This window comes from Periophthalmus magnuspinnatus, chromosome 9, assembly GCF_009829125.3.
Source record: "Periophthalmus magnuspinnatus isolate fPerMag1 chromosome 9, fPerMag1.2.pri, whole genome shotgun sequence".
NCBI lineage: Eukaryota > Metazoa > Chordata > Actinopteri > Gobiiformes > Gobiidae > Periophthalmus > Periophthalmus magnuspinnatus.
Window position 1 is genome coordinate 26,056,000 of NC_047134.1, and position 16,883 is coordinate 26,072,882.

General features: G+C 38.0%; 1 protein-coding gene across 1 annotated transcript in view; it reads right to left on the reverse strand.

The window, feature by feature from the left end:
• Positions 1–16,676, reverse strand: part of LOC117375627 (metal transporter CNNM4) — a 58,161-nt gene extending 41,485 nt beyond the window's left edge. The window contains exon 1 of the mRNA XM_033971927.2: positions 15,238–16,676. Within this exon, the coding sequence (XP_033827818.1) occupies positions 15,238–16,648 (1,411 nt within the window). The 5' untranslated portion in view covers positions 16,649–16,676. The remainder of the gene's footprint in view (positions 1–15,237) is intronic.
• Between the last annotated feature and the right edge of the window lie 207 nt (positions 16,677–16,883).

Consider the following 16,883-nt stretch of genomic DNA (forward strand, 5'->3'; position numbering starts at 1 on the left):
ATTTGCACATTTTAAACCGCAATAATCATCTAAAATTACAGCAGAAGGCCAAATATTAGTATCAGCTAAAAAAAAATCCATTGGAATCAAGAGACTAGATTTTATTGTCTGTCCAGTTCTAAGTCCAGTTCAATGTTAATGTATATTAGACCATACCAAGTTTCATTCTACTATTCTTTCTATCTATCCATCTGTAGGTCTGTGTAATCCCTCAATTGTCCTCATATGATCCATAATTTAAACAAAAATTTTATCTGTCAACTGGACAAAAAGTTGTTGAAGTGAAGACGTTTTGCTGCTCATCCAAGCCGCTTCTTCAGTTCTGGTCAGATTGCTGCTGGACACTGCCTTATATCTGTCTGAAGGGACGAGCTAAGTGAAACTAACACACCTGTTTGTTTACAGTTTGTTTGTTGCCTAGGTCTATTGAGCTACACTTAGTGTGAACTGTGCCTGAGTCATATTTTGCATAATTTTTCAGGCTCCTAATCAGTGCTCTCTCACTCCTATTAGCATACTAGTTAGCCCTATTGTTTTCCTTATTTAGATTTATGTATGAGGATGGAGTTATAAAGAGGACATAGATTATGTCTAAAACCCCATTCCTGTTCAAAGCATTGTGTGTCCTAACAAAAATTACCTCTTTAAACTCCCCTCTTAAACCATTTATTTTCTGTACCCATTTTTTTTTAGCTAGGGATCAACTGCAGACTGGGGTCCTGAGCTGCTCTTGTGACTGTGTTGCTACATTCTTCAGACAGACATAAGGCACTGTCCAACAGCAATCTGACCCGAAATGAAGAAGTGGCTTGAATGAGCAGCAAAACGTGTTCACTCCAACACATTTTTGTCCAGTTGACATATTTTATTTTTGTCTTTTACTATCCATCTATCTATTTATAGCAACTCATGTTTATTAATAACATTGTACATTTAGATTTTTTTGGGGTGGGGGTGGGCGGTAGAAATCCTGCTTTATTGCGTCAATGGCAAAAATGTGTTTCGGTATTACTGTTTACCATCTACATTTTCTATTTTTGCAAAATACTTCAAAACCTGTTACTGTGGCAGGCCTAGTTGCTCATCTAAAACCAGAGCTCCCTCCCAACACTGAATACACTCAGCTGGAGCATAGAGGAGCTGTGAAGTAATGGGCTTCATTTGGCAAGGAGACAGAAATAGCACACAGGCTTGCATTGACACAGATGAAGTGTGTAAAACTAATTAGAATATGGTAACTTAAAATGGATCTGTCTGTACAGTTTAACATTACTAGCCTATTTTTTTGGTATAGGGCAAAATGTATATCATAACAAAGTAACCTATGTATGTTATTATGTTATATCTTCTATCTGAATGCAATAGTTCAAAATATGTTTATTTTTTGTTCTTTCTGTAAATGACTACAAACTTGATAGCAGAATATTCCCTGTTGGGGCACACTAAAGATAGACACTAAAGCAATAATGAGTTACAGCATTCTTGTAATGCTTCTACAGTTTCTATTGTAGTTATATTTCAAACTTGGCTTTGATACTAAACAGCTTAATACTTGATATAAATTGTTACTAGAGACAACAGGGTGTAATTTTCAAAAATATCAAAGTACTTTCTGTAATGTCTGTGTAATCCCTCAGGCTTTTACAATTTCCTGTAATATCATCATGTGATCTTATGCCAATTCTGATATAGATCTAGATCACACTAAAACTATCCTGGAAAGGTCCAATGCTGTCCAATGTTACTTTTTTTTCAGTATAGATACTTGTTCAAACGGGTATCTAGTTTTGATACTAGTATTAGTATCGATTAGTATCTCGTTGGGATGCACCAATACCGATACAGGTAACAAATATCTGTGTCAATACTGAAAAACCTGTTGGATTGGGTATCGGTTCCATAATACTGGTAAAGCTGATATCCCAATTGGGGCTTTAGTATTATGTAATAAGACTATTTACAGTAAAAAGACCATTTTTATTCATATGAAGCTCTTCAGTAGTGACTTGAAGGATAAATAACAGTTGCATTACACAAATACATTTCCTGCGTAATAAGTTAACTGTGTTTTAAGGAAATAAGTGTTCACTGTTCCTACACGGTTATACACACAGTATCGGTTAATACGGGGTATCGGCAGCCACTCAAAGCCAAAGTATCAATACTGGTATCGGAACTGTAGTATACAGGTAACACTTTTATTTAACACACTAGCTGTATGTATCCAGGTCTAGTCTAGGTCAATTAGCTGAATTACTTCTGCTTCAAATATGCCTGATGTCATCGCGTCTCTAGAGGAAAGTCCAGAAGTACTGCAGCACACACTACCAGAGGAACAAAAGAAACAGGAAGAGAAATCTAAGCAGCGAATGACTGAAAAGAACCAAAATACCCATGGGAATAATTTGACCTCATTTTATTCAAGATACAAAAATGTTTAACTTGTCTCACAGATGACAAGGTTCTGTACCAGTCAACAGGTTACGTCATGCTACAAAAATAGAAATTGAGAGAAATACTGAATTATTTACCATGTCAAATTTCCCATAAGATTTCATTTTCAGGATCAATCGTGTGTTTATTTATTTGTGTATTTAGGAGAATTGCGAGATAGGGCTATAAAAATGAACTTCAAAATACCCAACGATAATACTAACACATGCAGGTTTTAGTCCTGGTGATACATAGATAAAACACGGTCAAAGGTGGCAGCTGCACCTCTATTTAAAGTTGCTATGGTTACCAGAAGGTCTGTCACGATCATAGACGTGTATGAAGAAGAAGACTAAGTCTGATGTCACTCATAGCGTTCAGCTCCAGTCAAATGAAGCTCATCAAGGCTAACAGTTATAGGGGCCAAGTTCCACATTGAAAGTATCATAGCAAACAAAGAGCCAATCCAGAGTGAGGCTGATGAAGATAACACCACTTCCCGGCCGCACTGCTGGTTTAGCACGAAGTGGGAGCGACCTGGTCTGGTATTAATATTCATATCTTCACGGAATCACGGACACAATAGCGAAAAAAAAACCCCACCAGGATCATGGAGAGTGGGTTAATGCAAACATCTTAAGACCAAAGTGACGAGCCTCACAGTAGCAATTACAGACAGAGGGACGACAGTTTTTCAATAGAAAGTGAACTGGAGCCAGAGTTGATGGTACCGGAAGCGCACCCACAATCACTTCCTATTTGGAATGCGGCAGCTAGCAGGTTTGCTATGTCCATTTATTTATACATTTTGAAGCATGGTTGCTACAGAGAAATATAACGATAAACAACAATATAGAAACTACTTTATGCCTCTGACACAATAAACCAGGACAATTGAAGTGAACCTTTTTTTAATTAGACAGTATATTTAAAAGGCGTGAGCTGCAACAAGTAAATAACAGGATTAACCAAAAATTTGCCATAGAAGTTATATTTAGTCAACCCTCTGCAGCTCACATCTTATCATATTACAACTAAAATAACACAAAATGTACCTGTTTTCACAAAGAGAATGTAAACAGGATAAATATTGAGCCCAAAAAGTTGATATAGTAGTTATCATGACGAGCGTACTTGCCAGAGCTATCGGACATATTCAAACTGAGTCACTTTTCACCTTTTTCCAGAAGTTGCCACATACGCCTGTCACGATAAAACATTTTGAAGTGCGATATAGTAAATATACACAATAAATAATAATATTGAAACCAAAAATAAAGCAGAACATCCCCAAAAAGTATTCAAAATTTACAGTATTGTTAAAAATATGAGTTGCAATAAATAAATAGCTGATTGCAACACTTAGGAAGTTAGTTTTCTTCTGTAATGAGTCATAAAAGTTCATAATTCAAACTACTGCTCAACTCTAAGTGCAGAACGGAAAAATAGCCAAATATTTCCCACTAGTAGAAAAAAAAAAAAAGTACCCACGATAAATATTGACCCCCAAAAAGATTATTAGATTGTTACTGCACATAAACATTGAACATCTGACACAAATCAACTAACTTTATATCATCATTTTGGAGGAGAAACTTTTCCCAAGTTCTCCATTTAAATTAATGAAAGTGGTACCACAAAAAAGCACGGTTTAGTCGCATTTATGGCAAAGTGGGTGGGGCTGAATAAGGTAAGGAGAGATTCAAACTGAGTCACTATAAGCGTGGCAATGTCCAATCAGAAATAAGAACTAAGTCAGACCAGGTCACCTCTATGCAAATATGTAAAAACATTCAAAAGTATTCACTGTTAGCAAATTAGTCCACCATATCAATTTATATTTCCAATTCAAGTGAAAAATCCTATTAATACGTGCTCCCTGTGTGGTAGCTTATTTGTATGCCCACAGAGCTCTTTGTGCTTGTTTCTGGTTGTGCCTGTCTTCCCACTTCTATACGCCTATCTTTCCTGCAGCTCATGTTACGCAACCTCCTGCCTGCTGCTTTATACAAAACATGTCCTGTAAAGCCATTTGAATGATGTAATATTTTACTATCCATTTTACGATCCAGGCTGATTTTGATACTATAAAAAGTTCTATTCTCCATTTTGATTTTGATACCACAATCATAAAATAAGCTTTACTAGACAATATGTAATTTTCAACACAACATATTAGCAGCTTCTTTAATATTTTAATATACTTAATCATTGTACTAACTCTGATCTACAGTGAGACCTTTCAAAATCTACCCAAGATATAATATACAATAATCACATTACATATATATACATCTAGTCTAGTCTTTGGGTTACCTTAAAAATACATTCTATAAAAATACACTATTATTTATATCTGTATTGTTACATAGCAAGTAAACCCGCCATTCTCAGAACAGCGAACATGTCTAAATGGCAGATAGTACAGAGCCACAAAACACACAAAGGAGTGGAGATTCAAGTGTGCCCTTATCGAGCTAATGGCTAATGTTTCACTCATAGTCATAAAGACCAGAGATGGGAAGAATACTTTGAAAAGGTATTTAGTTAGACTGAATACTTCCATTAAAATGTACTTTGTATCATATTCCGTTACATAGGCTAGAGTACTGTATTCTGAACACTTAGAATATTTTTACACCAAGTTGCCTTATGTTATACTGTATCATAAATCTTGATTTTCATTACACTGTTATGTATTCATTTATGTCTAATTAGGGAAGAAAAAGTTGCACAACCACACATTGCAAGAGGGGTGTTTTATTTTTTATCATCAATGCAGTCCAAAGCCTAAATTGCGTGATCAAGTATCGCAAAGAAGTCACAATAATCGCTATATCAACTTATCGTTGCATATACATAAGCTGTAAAAATATACAGGGTGTCCATAAAGTCACTTTACAATTTTAAAATTTAATAACAAAGCCAACTGATAAGACATATTAGGTAAATTTGTTCTATTGTACTCAGTGGTTACAAAAGTTTTTAAATCACATTTCATTTTTGGTAAATTATTGGTCAATTTTTCTTCCACGAGAGATCAGTTACTGCAGATGTTTACCTCGGACTTTTGACTGAAGATGTGGCGCCACAACTGCATCACTGTCCAGCAAGATGGTGCCTCACCACATTGGGGGCTGAAAGTTCTTGAGTTTGTCAATCAAACATTTTCAGACCGTTGGAATGGAAGAGATGGACCAATTTCGTGGCCACCAGGGTCACCAGATACCACACCTCTGGATTACTTTCTATGGGGCTATATTAATAATATCGTGTATCAAATAAAGACATGGGACCTTGATGAGGCTATGCTACAGCGAACATGTCTAGAGTCCCGTCTTGATGTGTTTCATGACACTAATGATCACATATAGAGGTGTATTAACACACTGAGTACAACAGAACAACTCTGTTTAAATTGTTAAGAGACTTTTTGGACACCCTGCATTTTGCTCAATATTTATCATGTGCACATTTTCTTGACAAAAGTGTGGAGATTTTTGCCATTTTTATGTAAAAATGCCACAAAAAAAACCTTCTATGGCTGATTAGCAGGTCATGTTTATTTGTTGCAGCTCAGGCCTTCTAATGATGCCGTCTATTTAAAATTAATTTACTGGGACTATCCTGTGTCACTAGCATAAAGTAGTTTCAGTATTATCGTTTATTGCAATATCTCTTTGTAGCGATATATCATGCTTCAAAATTTGTTATCATGACAGGTCTACCGCCAAGTATTTATCTGATTTTAGAGAAGTAACAGTACTCTGAATCATACCAAATGAAAAAGTAAAATTTACTCAAAATCAGTACTCAGTATATGTATTTTCAGTACATGTATTCAGTTATTTCTCAACACTGATAAGACTAAATAGGCACTGTACATGTGGATAAAGGCAGGTTTACATTTGGTTCTATACTAAAGGATACATGACACATTAGTGTGTTGTTGCAGTAAAAGGGAGTGGCAACTGTAAAAAGGTGTGTTAAAGTCAATTTGAGTTCAGGCTGTCACAAAGAATAATAGCGTGAGATTGTGAAAAATAAATATACGGACACATTATGAAGATTGGTACACGTCCCTTTAAGAAAACTTCAGTACAATATGCACTATAGGCAAAGGTGGATGAGGGCAAAGGTTCGTGTACACTGACAAACTGCGGGTTAATTTTGAAACCTGTAGGGAGAAAGTACGAGACTTGATGTTGTATCGTTCTATAATTTTAGATGCAATAACAGGCCATTTTCTCAAACTATTTTATAAGCATTAAAACTTGCAAAGATATTTGAGAAAACAGATTTTAAAAAATATAATTAAACTTTACCTGACTTCTGTGTCATCTAGTTTTGCAATTTGCAGTGTAGTGTAAAAATTTGTTGTGCTGATTTATCCACGCTCTCTGTCACTTTGTAGCACAGATAAAAACAGCAGTGAAGCCTGTTGTCGTGTCAATGCTGTCGTCGTGTTAGCGCTATTGTTGTTTTAGCAATGTGGTCATGTTAGCAATGTGGTTGTGTTAGCGCCGTCATTTTCTGTTATTATTAGCATATAAGTGTCTGCAGAGCCACCACAGTCTGCATTTAACCTGCTCTGGGTGTTAGCTTTAGCATTAGCTCTAGACATCTACGGGTCGTCATTGTGTCGGATTGGTGATACGATACCTGAAAAATATGCAGCATCAGAGCTTTTGCCGATACCCCTACTGTATCGGAACCCTAATTGTCTATGCATGATTATAACAGGCATTTTGATGGATGAAAACCATATAGAAGCAACTGCAAGAGACGCAATGTTTTGTCCAGTCAGATGTGTTGTTTTTGGATGAGAACCACGTGGAAATAACTTTAACTGTCATGGTTCAACATTAGAGGACTATGGGGGAAAGGCTAACAGTTAAAACTTAAACATGCTCCTCGTAATTGGTTCAAAATTGTGTTCAACTTCTTATACTTGATCCTGCATTTGGCACAATATCTAGAAAATCCGGGTTGATAAAACAACGGATTTCTAGAACATTTTTTAATACATTATTGGTGTGTGTGTGTGTCTGTGTGTGAAGCCCATAGACTGTATATATAAATGGACATAGCTAACACACTATTCGCCGTGTTAGGAGATAGGAAGTGATCATGGGCTCACTTCAAGCTTCATCGACTCTGGTTCCCATTCACTTAACATTACAGGCGTGTCATTTTGGTCTTAAAATGTTTCTGTTGACCCACTCTACACCTGCTCCTGGTATTTTTATTACTGTATTGTGTCTGTACTCTAAGATATTAATAACAGATAAATCAGGTGCCTTCTTTTCCCAAGGTCGTTCCCCCGTAGCATTAGCAACAGGTATGACTGACAGTGTTGCCAAGTGCCCCCTCCCTGCTAACCCAGTGGAGCGGGCGATAAGGGGCATTACCTTCAGCAGCCTTGCTCTGGATTGGCTCTTTGGTTGCTATGATACTCTCAGTTGGAATTCCTAATATGCAACTTGGCTCCATATTCGTCCCTGTAACTGCAAGACTTGATGAACTTCATTTGACTGGAGCCAAACGCTATTGATGACGTCACACTCACTTAGTCCACGTCTTTATGCATTCTATGGTGAAGCTTTAGATTTTTTTTAAAGGCATGTGGTATTCAACGTAAATTATACACTTTTCAAGATAAAGAAATTTACAGTTTGCAGTAAACTGTCTGTAGATTTTGGAGATCTAAGCTACCAGACAATAGTTGGCAAACCGCAGCACGTTTAATCTTGACCCAATGTGAGTTATGAGATAAACAGACTCCCTGATAAAGAGTGGACAGTGTAGACAGGCATGACAACCGCCAACAACACTGAAGGTAGGTCACTGAAGTTTAACAAGGGAAGAATCCAACAGTGTGCGGCTTTATGACTCATGTCCAGTTACAGATTTTCAACAATGTTTCACTAAAATGAAGATATGTGGAGGAGTAGTGAGGGTTATGGAGCTCAACTGTGGGTGGGTGATACTTTCTGAAAAAATAAATAAAAGCTTGAGATTTGGAAGCTAATCAGTAATAGAGTTAACTGTTTGTGATCATTAAATGTACGGAAGGACATCTCAAATTAAATGTGCTCTACGTAAAGTTTTCTGCATTTGCTTGACTTCATGGAGAAATTATTGCACTGATTAGAAAGTTCCACAGCATGGCGTTAAATTCTTTAATCTCCAAAGACACAAGAAGGTGATGCTACCAGGTCACGTTATATGTTACATGACGCCACACTCACGGTAAAAATAGATGTTTTTGTTTTTTTCAGCTGTTTTTATTTAAAACATGTGTCGTTAATGTTGCATCTTCACAAGGAGTATCCTCCTGCTTGTTTCTATGCTTGTTTCATAGAGAATGTCCTGAAGTATGGTTTTAACTTTGTTTCCGTGGAATAATGCAAGTGACATAACACATCCAGAAAGTTGCATACTGTAGCTTTAAGTTTAATGCCATACCATGGAATATTCCAGGCAAAATAACAGCATCTCTGGAAACAAGCAGGTAGCTTTGATTAGGATTATCCATCTGGAGGCTTAAGAAATCCATGCTAAGCATATCGTCGCACATAAACGCCCGACCTGAACTGGGAATCAAACCAAAGACCTTCTTGATGTGAGGTGAGAGCACTAACCACTCTGTCACTTTCCCACCTACTATCACGCTCCTAGGCCTGTCACAATAAATACTATATCAACTTATCGTTCAGTACATGACAGATGGAACAATACTTTTTGGGGTCAATATTTACTGTGGAGCTTTTTCTTTGCACTACTGGGAAATTTTTTGTTATTTTTAGGTACAATGATGATGAGCTTCGAGCTGTGGTGCAATGAATTATGAACTTCTAAACTCATTATAGGCTGTTATTTATTTATTGCAGCTCATATTTTTTTAAACAATTTGGAACATTTAAAACAGTTTTGAGGGATAATTCTGCTTTATGGTTTGATTTCAAGACTATCGTTTATCGTCTATATTTACTTGAGTAATATATTGCACTTTAAAATGTGTTATCGTGACAGGCCAACGCACCCATAGTTTGGCCTGGTGTGGAGATCTGAGGGCTCGGCATGTGACAGGCCACCCTTCATGCTTCACTTGTGTCTGTGTGGTTTGGCAATTACGCCTGAGGTTTGCACTGAGCTGTTGGAGGCAAAAAAAAAATTCAACCAGAGCTTTTCTTCTGTGATTAACTGCTATTAAAATGTTATTAATTAACTTAAAATACTTTGTTAGTCGATTAGTAACATTTTCTGGTAGCTCAAGCTCCTCTTTTAGATATTCATTAATTTTGTTCATTATTTCTATAAATGGACTAGGGAAATAGAGTGTATACATATTTTACCTGGAGACCTTTAAGTTTATTACATTTGCAACGGGTGCTAAAAGTAGGAGTTAGGGGCCGGGAGTTAGGGGCCGGGAGTTAGGGGCCGGGAGTTAGGGGCCGGGAGTTAGGGGCCGGGAGTTAGGGGCCGGGAGTTAGGGGCCGGGAGTTAGGGGCCGGGAGTTAGGGGCCGGGAGTTAGGGGCCGGGAGTTAGGGGCCGGGAGTTAGGGGCCGGGAGTTAGGGGCCGGGAGTTAGGGGCCGGGAGTTAGGTGATAGGTGAGGTAGCGAGACAGACCAAACCAAACTACTACAGAACAAAATATCCAGTTTTCTATTTTTAAAAAAATCATATTGTGGCCATTAACCTTATTCAGCCATGCTCACTTCTGCTGTAAATGCGACTAAACCGTGCTTTCTTTGTGGTGGCACTTCCAGTTAAGCAGGAATCCCATTCATTTCAACAGAGAATTTGGGAAACATGGGATTCTTGTGTCAGTTTATCAGTTCAAAATTAAGTTTTCTCTCAAATGTTAATGGTCCTGGAGTTGTTTACAATGTGCACCCTGGACAGAATCCAAAACAAATACAGCAAATTGAACTGAATAGTTAAAGTAAAGTTGAATTAGATTTGTTTCCAAAATTGTGCAGCCCTCACTGTTATTATTTAAAATTAGGGATGAGTGAAAATCTCACGGTACAAGATCTCGCAAGACCAGACTGCCACAAGAAAAAAAAAGTTTGCATATATGTTTGCATTTGGACTTGAACAAAAACACTGATAATTAAACGTGGGTGATTTAAAATTTTGAGAAGCTTTCGTTCCAAAAAAAGTCCCTTCCCTGCTTAAAATATAAACAAATATAAACTAAAATCTTTGGGCGCTTCGTACAGCCTACCTGTGTGTATTCAGTTGCCTCATCAACAGCTTTCTGCCACAGCCCGGGGCGTCATTAAACATTCATAACATCTAATAAGATCATTTAAAGGTCGTGGGTTTTAAATGAGGAGGATGGCACCGGCTATAGACACATATTGTGCAACAGCCTGCCTCCTACACAGTCCAGTAAATGTCAACAGTTCATTGGGCTCTCATGCTCCACAAACACAACGCCGCTGCTGGATGCTATCACTATGGAGACGGACGCCAAGCAGCGAGAGAGTGGAACTTCAGATGAGAGAGGGTTAGGAGTGAGGAGATAGGAGTTAGGAGTTAGGGGATAGGAGCTAGGGGGTAGGTGCTAGGAGTTAGGGAGGTAGGGAGTGAGTGGCAAAGCAGAGGGATCAAAACTGTTACAAAGGATGCAAGGGCAGAGCGGGGAGGCCGATTATAACCACACTGTAATTAATATATAACTTCAGCTTAAACGTCCCATATTACGCAAAGTTGACTCTTCTAAGGTTTAAACCATGTTATAATGTTGTTACCTCCTCAAAAACATACCTGGAGTTTTGTTTCATTCACACATGTCCAAGTAATCCTTTATTATTAGTCAGTTACATTTCCAAAACTCTGTTCCACCTTGTGATGTCATGAAGGGTGACTACTTTGAGGATTGGAATACAAAATATTTTTTAAAAGCATATTTAGTAGAGCATTTAACGTTTTGTCTTTGCTATATAATTCCATTTATCTTATTTCATATACTTGATGTCTTCTGTATGTATATAAAATGTAGAAAGTAGGACTAATAAGAAAAAGAAATATGAGATGTTGTGTCCAAACTATTCGCTGGTAGTGTGCGTCTAACATTTTGAAAAATCTTAAGGGGTATTGGTAAAATTTCAACTTTCCTCATTTAGGAAATCAAGAGCTGGAATGTACTACAAATATGAGAAATATTTTGTGCAGTGCAGATGCCAAATACGCTCAGTGCCAAATGTTTTTAAACCTGCCAACAATTACTACAGTGATTATCTGCAGAGTTGTTACTTGGCTGAGTTCCCTTCTAATACTGAGCACATCCCCCTTATTTACAACGATCATAACAATGGCATCCTTAATCAAAACACAAAACTCCTGTGTTTAAACTGGCCTTGTTCACAACCACCACAACAACCAAGCTGCACTGGGGAGACAGTTGCTCAGCTGGTCAAGTGTTTGTCCACCAATATGAACGTTGGCGATTTGAAAACCACTCTCGACATAAACATCATTGGTTGAGTGGGTAGATCTACTGACCCACAGGTTGGCGGTGTGATTCCAGCTCTGACGGGCAAGACACTTAACCCACCTTGCTCCCAGTGTCAGATTGATGTTATAATGTTGTTTCCTCATCACAAACATATCTGGAGTTGTGTTTTGTTTCATTCACACAAGTTTAACCCTGCATATTTAGGCTGAGTTCTTCTCTCAAGCAGAAAACACTCTATTCCACTTTGTGATGTCATGTGGTAACACAGGAAGTGCTCCACTGTTTTATTAAACTCCACACACCTTCATTAGAATCAACTTGATAATTTCAGCACTAGAATTGACAATCTCTTCTAAAGTAGTAGGTAGTAGTTAACTTGAAAACTACCACTTCATGACATCACAAGGTGGAATAGAGCGTTTTGAGCTTTAAAAGATGTAGACAGAGTAATAATAGCTGATTACTCAAACATATGTGAATGAAACAAAACACAACTCCCAGTTTGTTTTTGAGGAGGTAATAGCATTATACCATGACCTAAAGCTCACAAGAGTCCATTTTGTGTAATATGGGGCCTTTAATAGATAAAACATTATTATTTCTTGCTTTCACAGAGAGGCCAGTCATGTTTACTCTCGGCACGCAGCATGTGCCTCTACTGTTTGTGACCTTGTGATGAGACGCCTGAGAAAAGGAAAACATCTCCCTGCAGGGGACGGCTCCAGAGACAGACAGTTTGTAAGAGGGAGAGCAAAGGAGGTCAATGGAGTAGTGTGTTAAACAGTCACAAAGGACACCACATGGGGCTAAGAAATGCAGCCAAAGTTCAGTGAGCTTGTACTGCTTATACTAAGGCCTGTCACGATAACACATTTTGAAGCTCGATATATCGCTGAAGTAAATATAGACGATAAACAATAATACTGAAACTAATTTATGCCACTGACACAAAAACCCAAGAGTAGATTAAAACTACAAAAAACAATTTGAAATGTACAATACTGTTGATTACATTGGCTTTGCCATGAAATATTCAAAATGTAAATTGAGTGGAGTTGTTCAGAAGCAAAACCGAGGATGAAGAATTCATTGGATTTAGTGGTTTGGAGTGAGATAGGGAGCAAACTTGGTTTTTATGCTTTAGTTATCTGATTAACTGTTAATATCTTACGTGAACATACCAGACATGTATTCAGTTCGTTGTCTATTCTTCATGTAGCTGAATAAATATAAATGTGTTAAGTTTTCTTCATTATTATGCATTTTTTCGCTGGTGCAACTTATACTCCAGAGCGACGTATAAAATGTGATTAGGCTCCAAGAAAATCGTGATATAATTTTTTTGGCATATCATCAAAATCTATATAAAAGGATTGTTGTCAGTCAGTCAAAGTCACTCACTCTTGCGCCAAAAGATCTTACAGCATAAAATTGTGAAAAATAATCTTCAGAGATTTTTTACCCCCATGTGATTACATTCAGTTTGGACAACAAAAGGGTTAATACTAGTGAGCAGTGATGGAAGGAAACGAAGTAAAAAATAGTAAAGTACTGTACTTAAGTAGAATTTTTGGGTACTTTTCATATGATTTGAAGGTTTATTTTTACCATGTTCGTGGTAACATTCTGATGTGAGCAAACAAAAATAATTGCACAAAACTCATGAGAAAAACTAAGAAACTGATTTGTATTGTTACTGTGGACCAAAATATGTATAGTTTTTTAATCAATATCCCTACATTTAACACTTGTGTGAAATACTTTTACTTTTTACTCTTAAAATGCATTTTAAACAGGTAATACTTTTACTTAAGTACATTTGTTCATGTGATACTTTTACTTGAGTAACTTTTTACCTCTGTATCTGTACTTTTACTTAAATACATGAGTGAGTTACATGTTTTGTGAAGCAGGAGTCCTGTAGAATAGAGCTATCACAGCAAACATATACAAACTCTAAATAAATCATAAATAGTGAGGCCAAAATTGTGAACTGAACCACACAATCTATGTCAAAATCTTGTCTTGTTGCATTCTTGTGGACCAAATCTCGTGTCTCATCTAAGCATGGGACAATATTGACATGGTGTCATGATAATCCTGGTCAAAATAATTGCAATTATGATAATTATTAAAGATACTGACAGTTTAAAAATGTTATGGATATTAATAATTGTAATTTTAATATTATGAATAGGTTCCATATTTACACAACTGTAAAAGTGAAAACAATGAACTAGAAGAGATGATTATGGAGAAGTAGGTTTGTTCTGCACATTCTGGTGATGTAATGGTGATTATCTTTGTTGGTGATCATCACGATTATATTAAATGTCTACCCTTTTTATCGTGACGAACAATACAATCTTCCATCCATCCATTTTCTTCCGCTTATCCGGAGCCGGGTCGCAATCTTATTGTTTATTATTCCATCCCTAGTCTTGTCTCGTCTAGTGAGATTCCTCACTTACCCACCGCTATGCCCAGGTCGGAGTTTAACTTTTGTACAATTCAAGTGCACCTGTCTTATTGACTATATTACCTCATGTATTGACCAAAGCCGTTTGCTTCTATTGAAAGTTCACGCCTCCCTGTGATTGGTTTACTGCTCTTGTCACTCAGTCAGAGCAGAGGCTGACCAATAGCAAAAGAGGGAAAAGTAAATGGCAAGTCTGTGTCAGCACATAGAACTAAAAACCAAATCAATAAATCACTATATGAGCTCTCCAAATTTGCAATACAAAGGGAGATATAAATAATGATTCAATTTTATACCACTTTATCACCATCCCCATGTAAAAGGTGCAGTTTACAAGAGATGAAACGATATGCAAATCTTATGGTATGATACTGTCACGATATTCATTCCACGATACGGTATTTACTGCTATTCTGTGGAGATGTGAACAGAACTGAATAAATTATACTTATTCCTCTTAAAAAGCCTTGACAAGCCTTTGGTTCTGTATTACTGACTGAATTAAGACATAAAGAACTTTTCTAACAGTATTTTTTCACACTGTCTGCATTAAAATGGAGCAAAGGATCATGGTCCATGTAGTTCCCTCTGTTTTTTAACTGATGCTGCTACAAACCAAAGCCTTTAAGCAAACACATTTATATTGATATGTTTTGAATGTCCACAATATTATTATGAGACCTTTGCCGATTCGATATCATGATATTTCGGTTATTGTTAGGTCCATGCTATTTACCCCAACATTGAAGCATTTACCGGTGAATATCAAATATCTCTTGCATCAGAGGTACTGTTCTAAACATCGAATGAAAGCTCTTAAACTCATAGTCCGATTAATAATAATTGGCACCAACCTTTTTTGAATTCTTCTAACATGGCGTCCAACTTCGTATCGTGGAACACAAAATGCACTGGATGGTTGTAGAACTTCGTGATGGTCTTGAGGGTGGTGGCATCATCCGGATCGACGAATGCCAAATCTTTGACAAACAAGATGTCCACTATATTTGACCGCTCATCTTCATAGACAGGTATCCTTGTGTAACCACTTTCCATTATCTCTGACATGGTGTTAAAGTCTAAAACGGTCCCGCTGTGGATCATAAAACAGTTACTAAGCGGAGTCATTACATCTTCTACGGTTTTGGTCCTTAGCTCAAGCGCTCCTTGGATCATGTTAAGTTCCTCTTTCACCAGATCATTATAAGGCTCTGTCACTTTGAGCATCTCCACCAACTTCTCTCTATTGTAAACCGTGCCAATTTCTTGCCCCAAAACGCAGTCTAAAAGCTTACTTATAGGCCATGAGAGCGGGAAAGTCAAAAGCATGAACAACTTGGTGAGGAGGATAGTGTTGGCACCTACAGCTAAACCATGGCGGGAGCAGAGGGCTTGGGGCACAATTTCTCCAAATATAACAATGCCAATCGTAGAAGCGACCACAGCCCCTAGACCAGAGCCAATGAGATCATCAAGTAGTATAGTGAGAGTGGTGTTGACAAGGACATTTCCAAGAAGAAGGGAGCACAATAGGTAGTTACCCTTCCTACGAATAGGCTCGATTTTTCTCGCGTACTTCTTCTCCTTCTCTGTGCCACAACTTTGCACAATGCGAAGCTCCATGGGGTCCAGCGCCATCAGTCCAAGGTTAAGCCCGCTGAACATCCCAGACAGGACCAAGAGGCAGGCGATCAGGATAACTTGCAACCACATGGGAAGAAGCGACTTTTTCTCCTCCACCACGCGCAATCGTCCATCAATTTCATCCAACAGTCGCCATTTGTCATCTTCCAAGCTGTCGCGTACGCACAAGCCGAAAACTTTGACCACTTCGCTCTTACGAAGTTGTTTGACCCGAACACTGACCACTCCGGCTGTATTATGATTGGAAATGTTCATACCTTTGCGCACAATTACATCTATAGTAGGCTCGGGACAAGTCCTGTTGAACTGCACGTCTATCGCTCCCAGATCGTCATCCTCTTTATCGCTAGAGTAAAGTTCCGTAAACCTGATCAGACCCGAGCTGTTGGGGAGCAAGCTCAGCCCGTAGAACCTGCAGAGGATGTCACTGCCCTCCGTCACCTGGATTATCCCCTTTTCCGTGGTGGCTGCCGGGGTGTCGCTCCTCTCCAGCCGCATGCCAAGTATCCGCGGGGGGCCTCCCGTGTCCTGGCCCGCCACCTCAGTCCGGGTCCCCAGAAAAGCGCAGGTAAATAAGAATAAAGTTAGCCTAAACCCTGGTCCACTCGAGTCTACCGCCATGTTTGTTTCGCTCACTGAGAATGGGGGAACTGACGTCACGTACTCTTTCACACTAGCCCCGCTCCCCTCATTAGCATACGTCAAAACTGCAGCCAATCAGAGGCCCGTGCGTCAACTGCCAAAAATGACCAAACCCCCTTGACTTTTATATGTATTATTTTTATTTTTATTATTATTTTTATTTTATTTTTTTATTTTGAGCATGTCAAACCAAAGTTATATAGTCAAGTTAGGT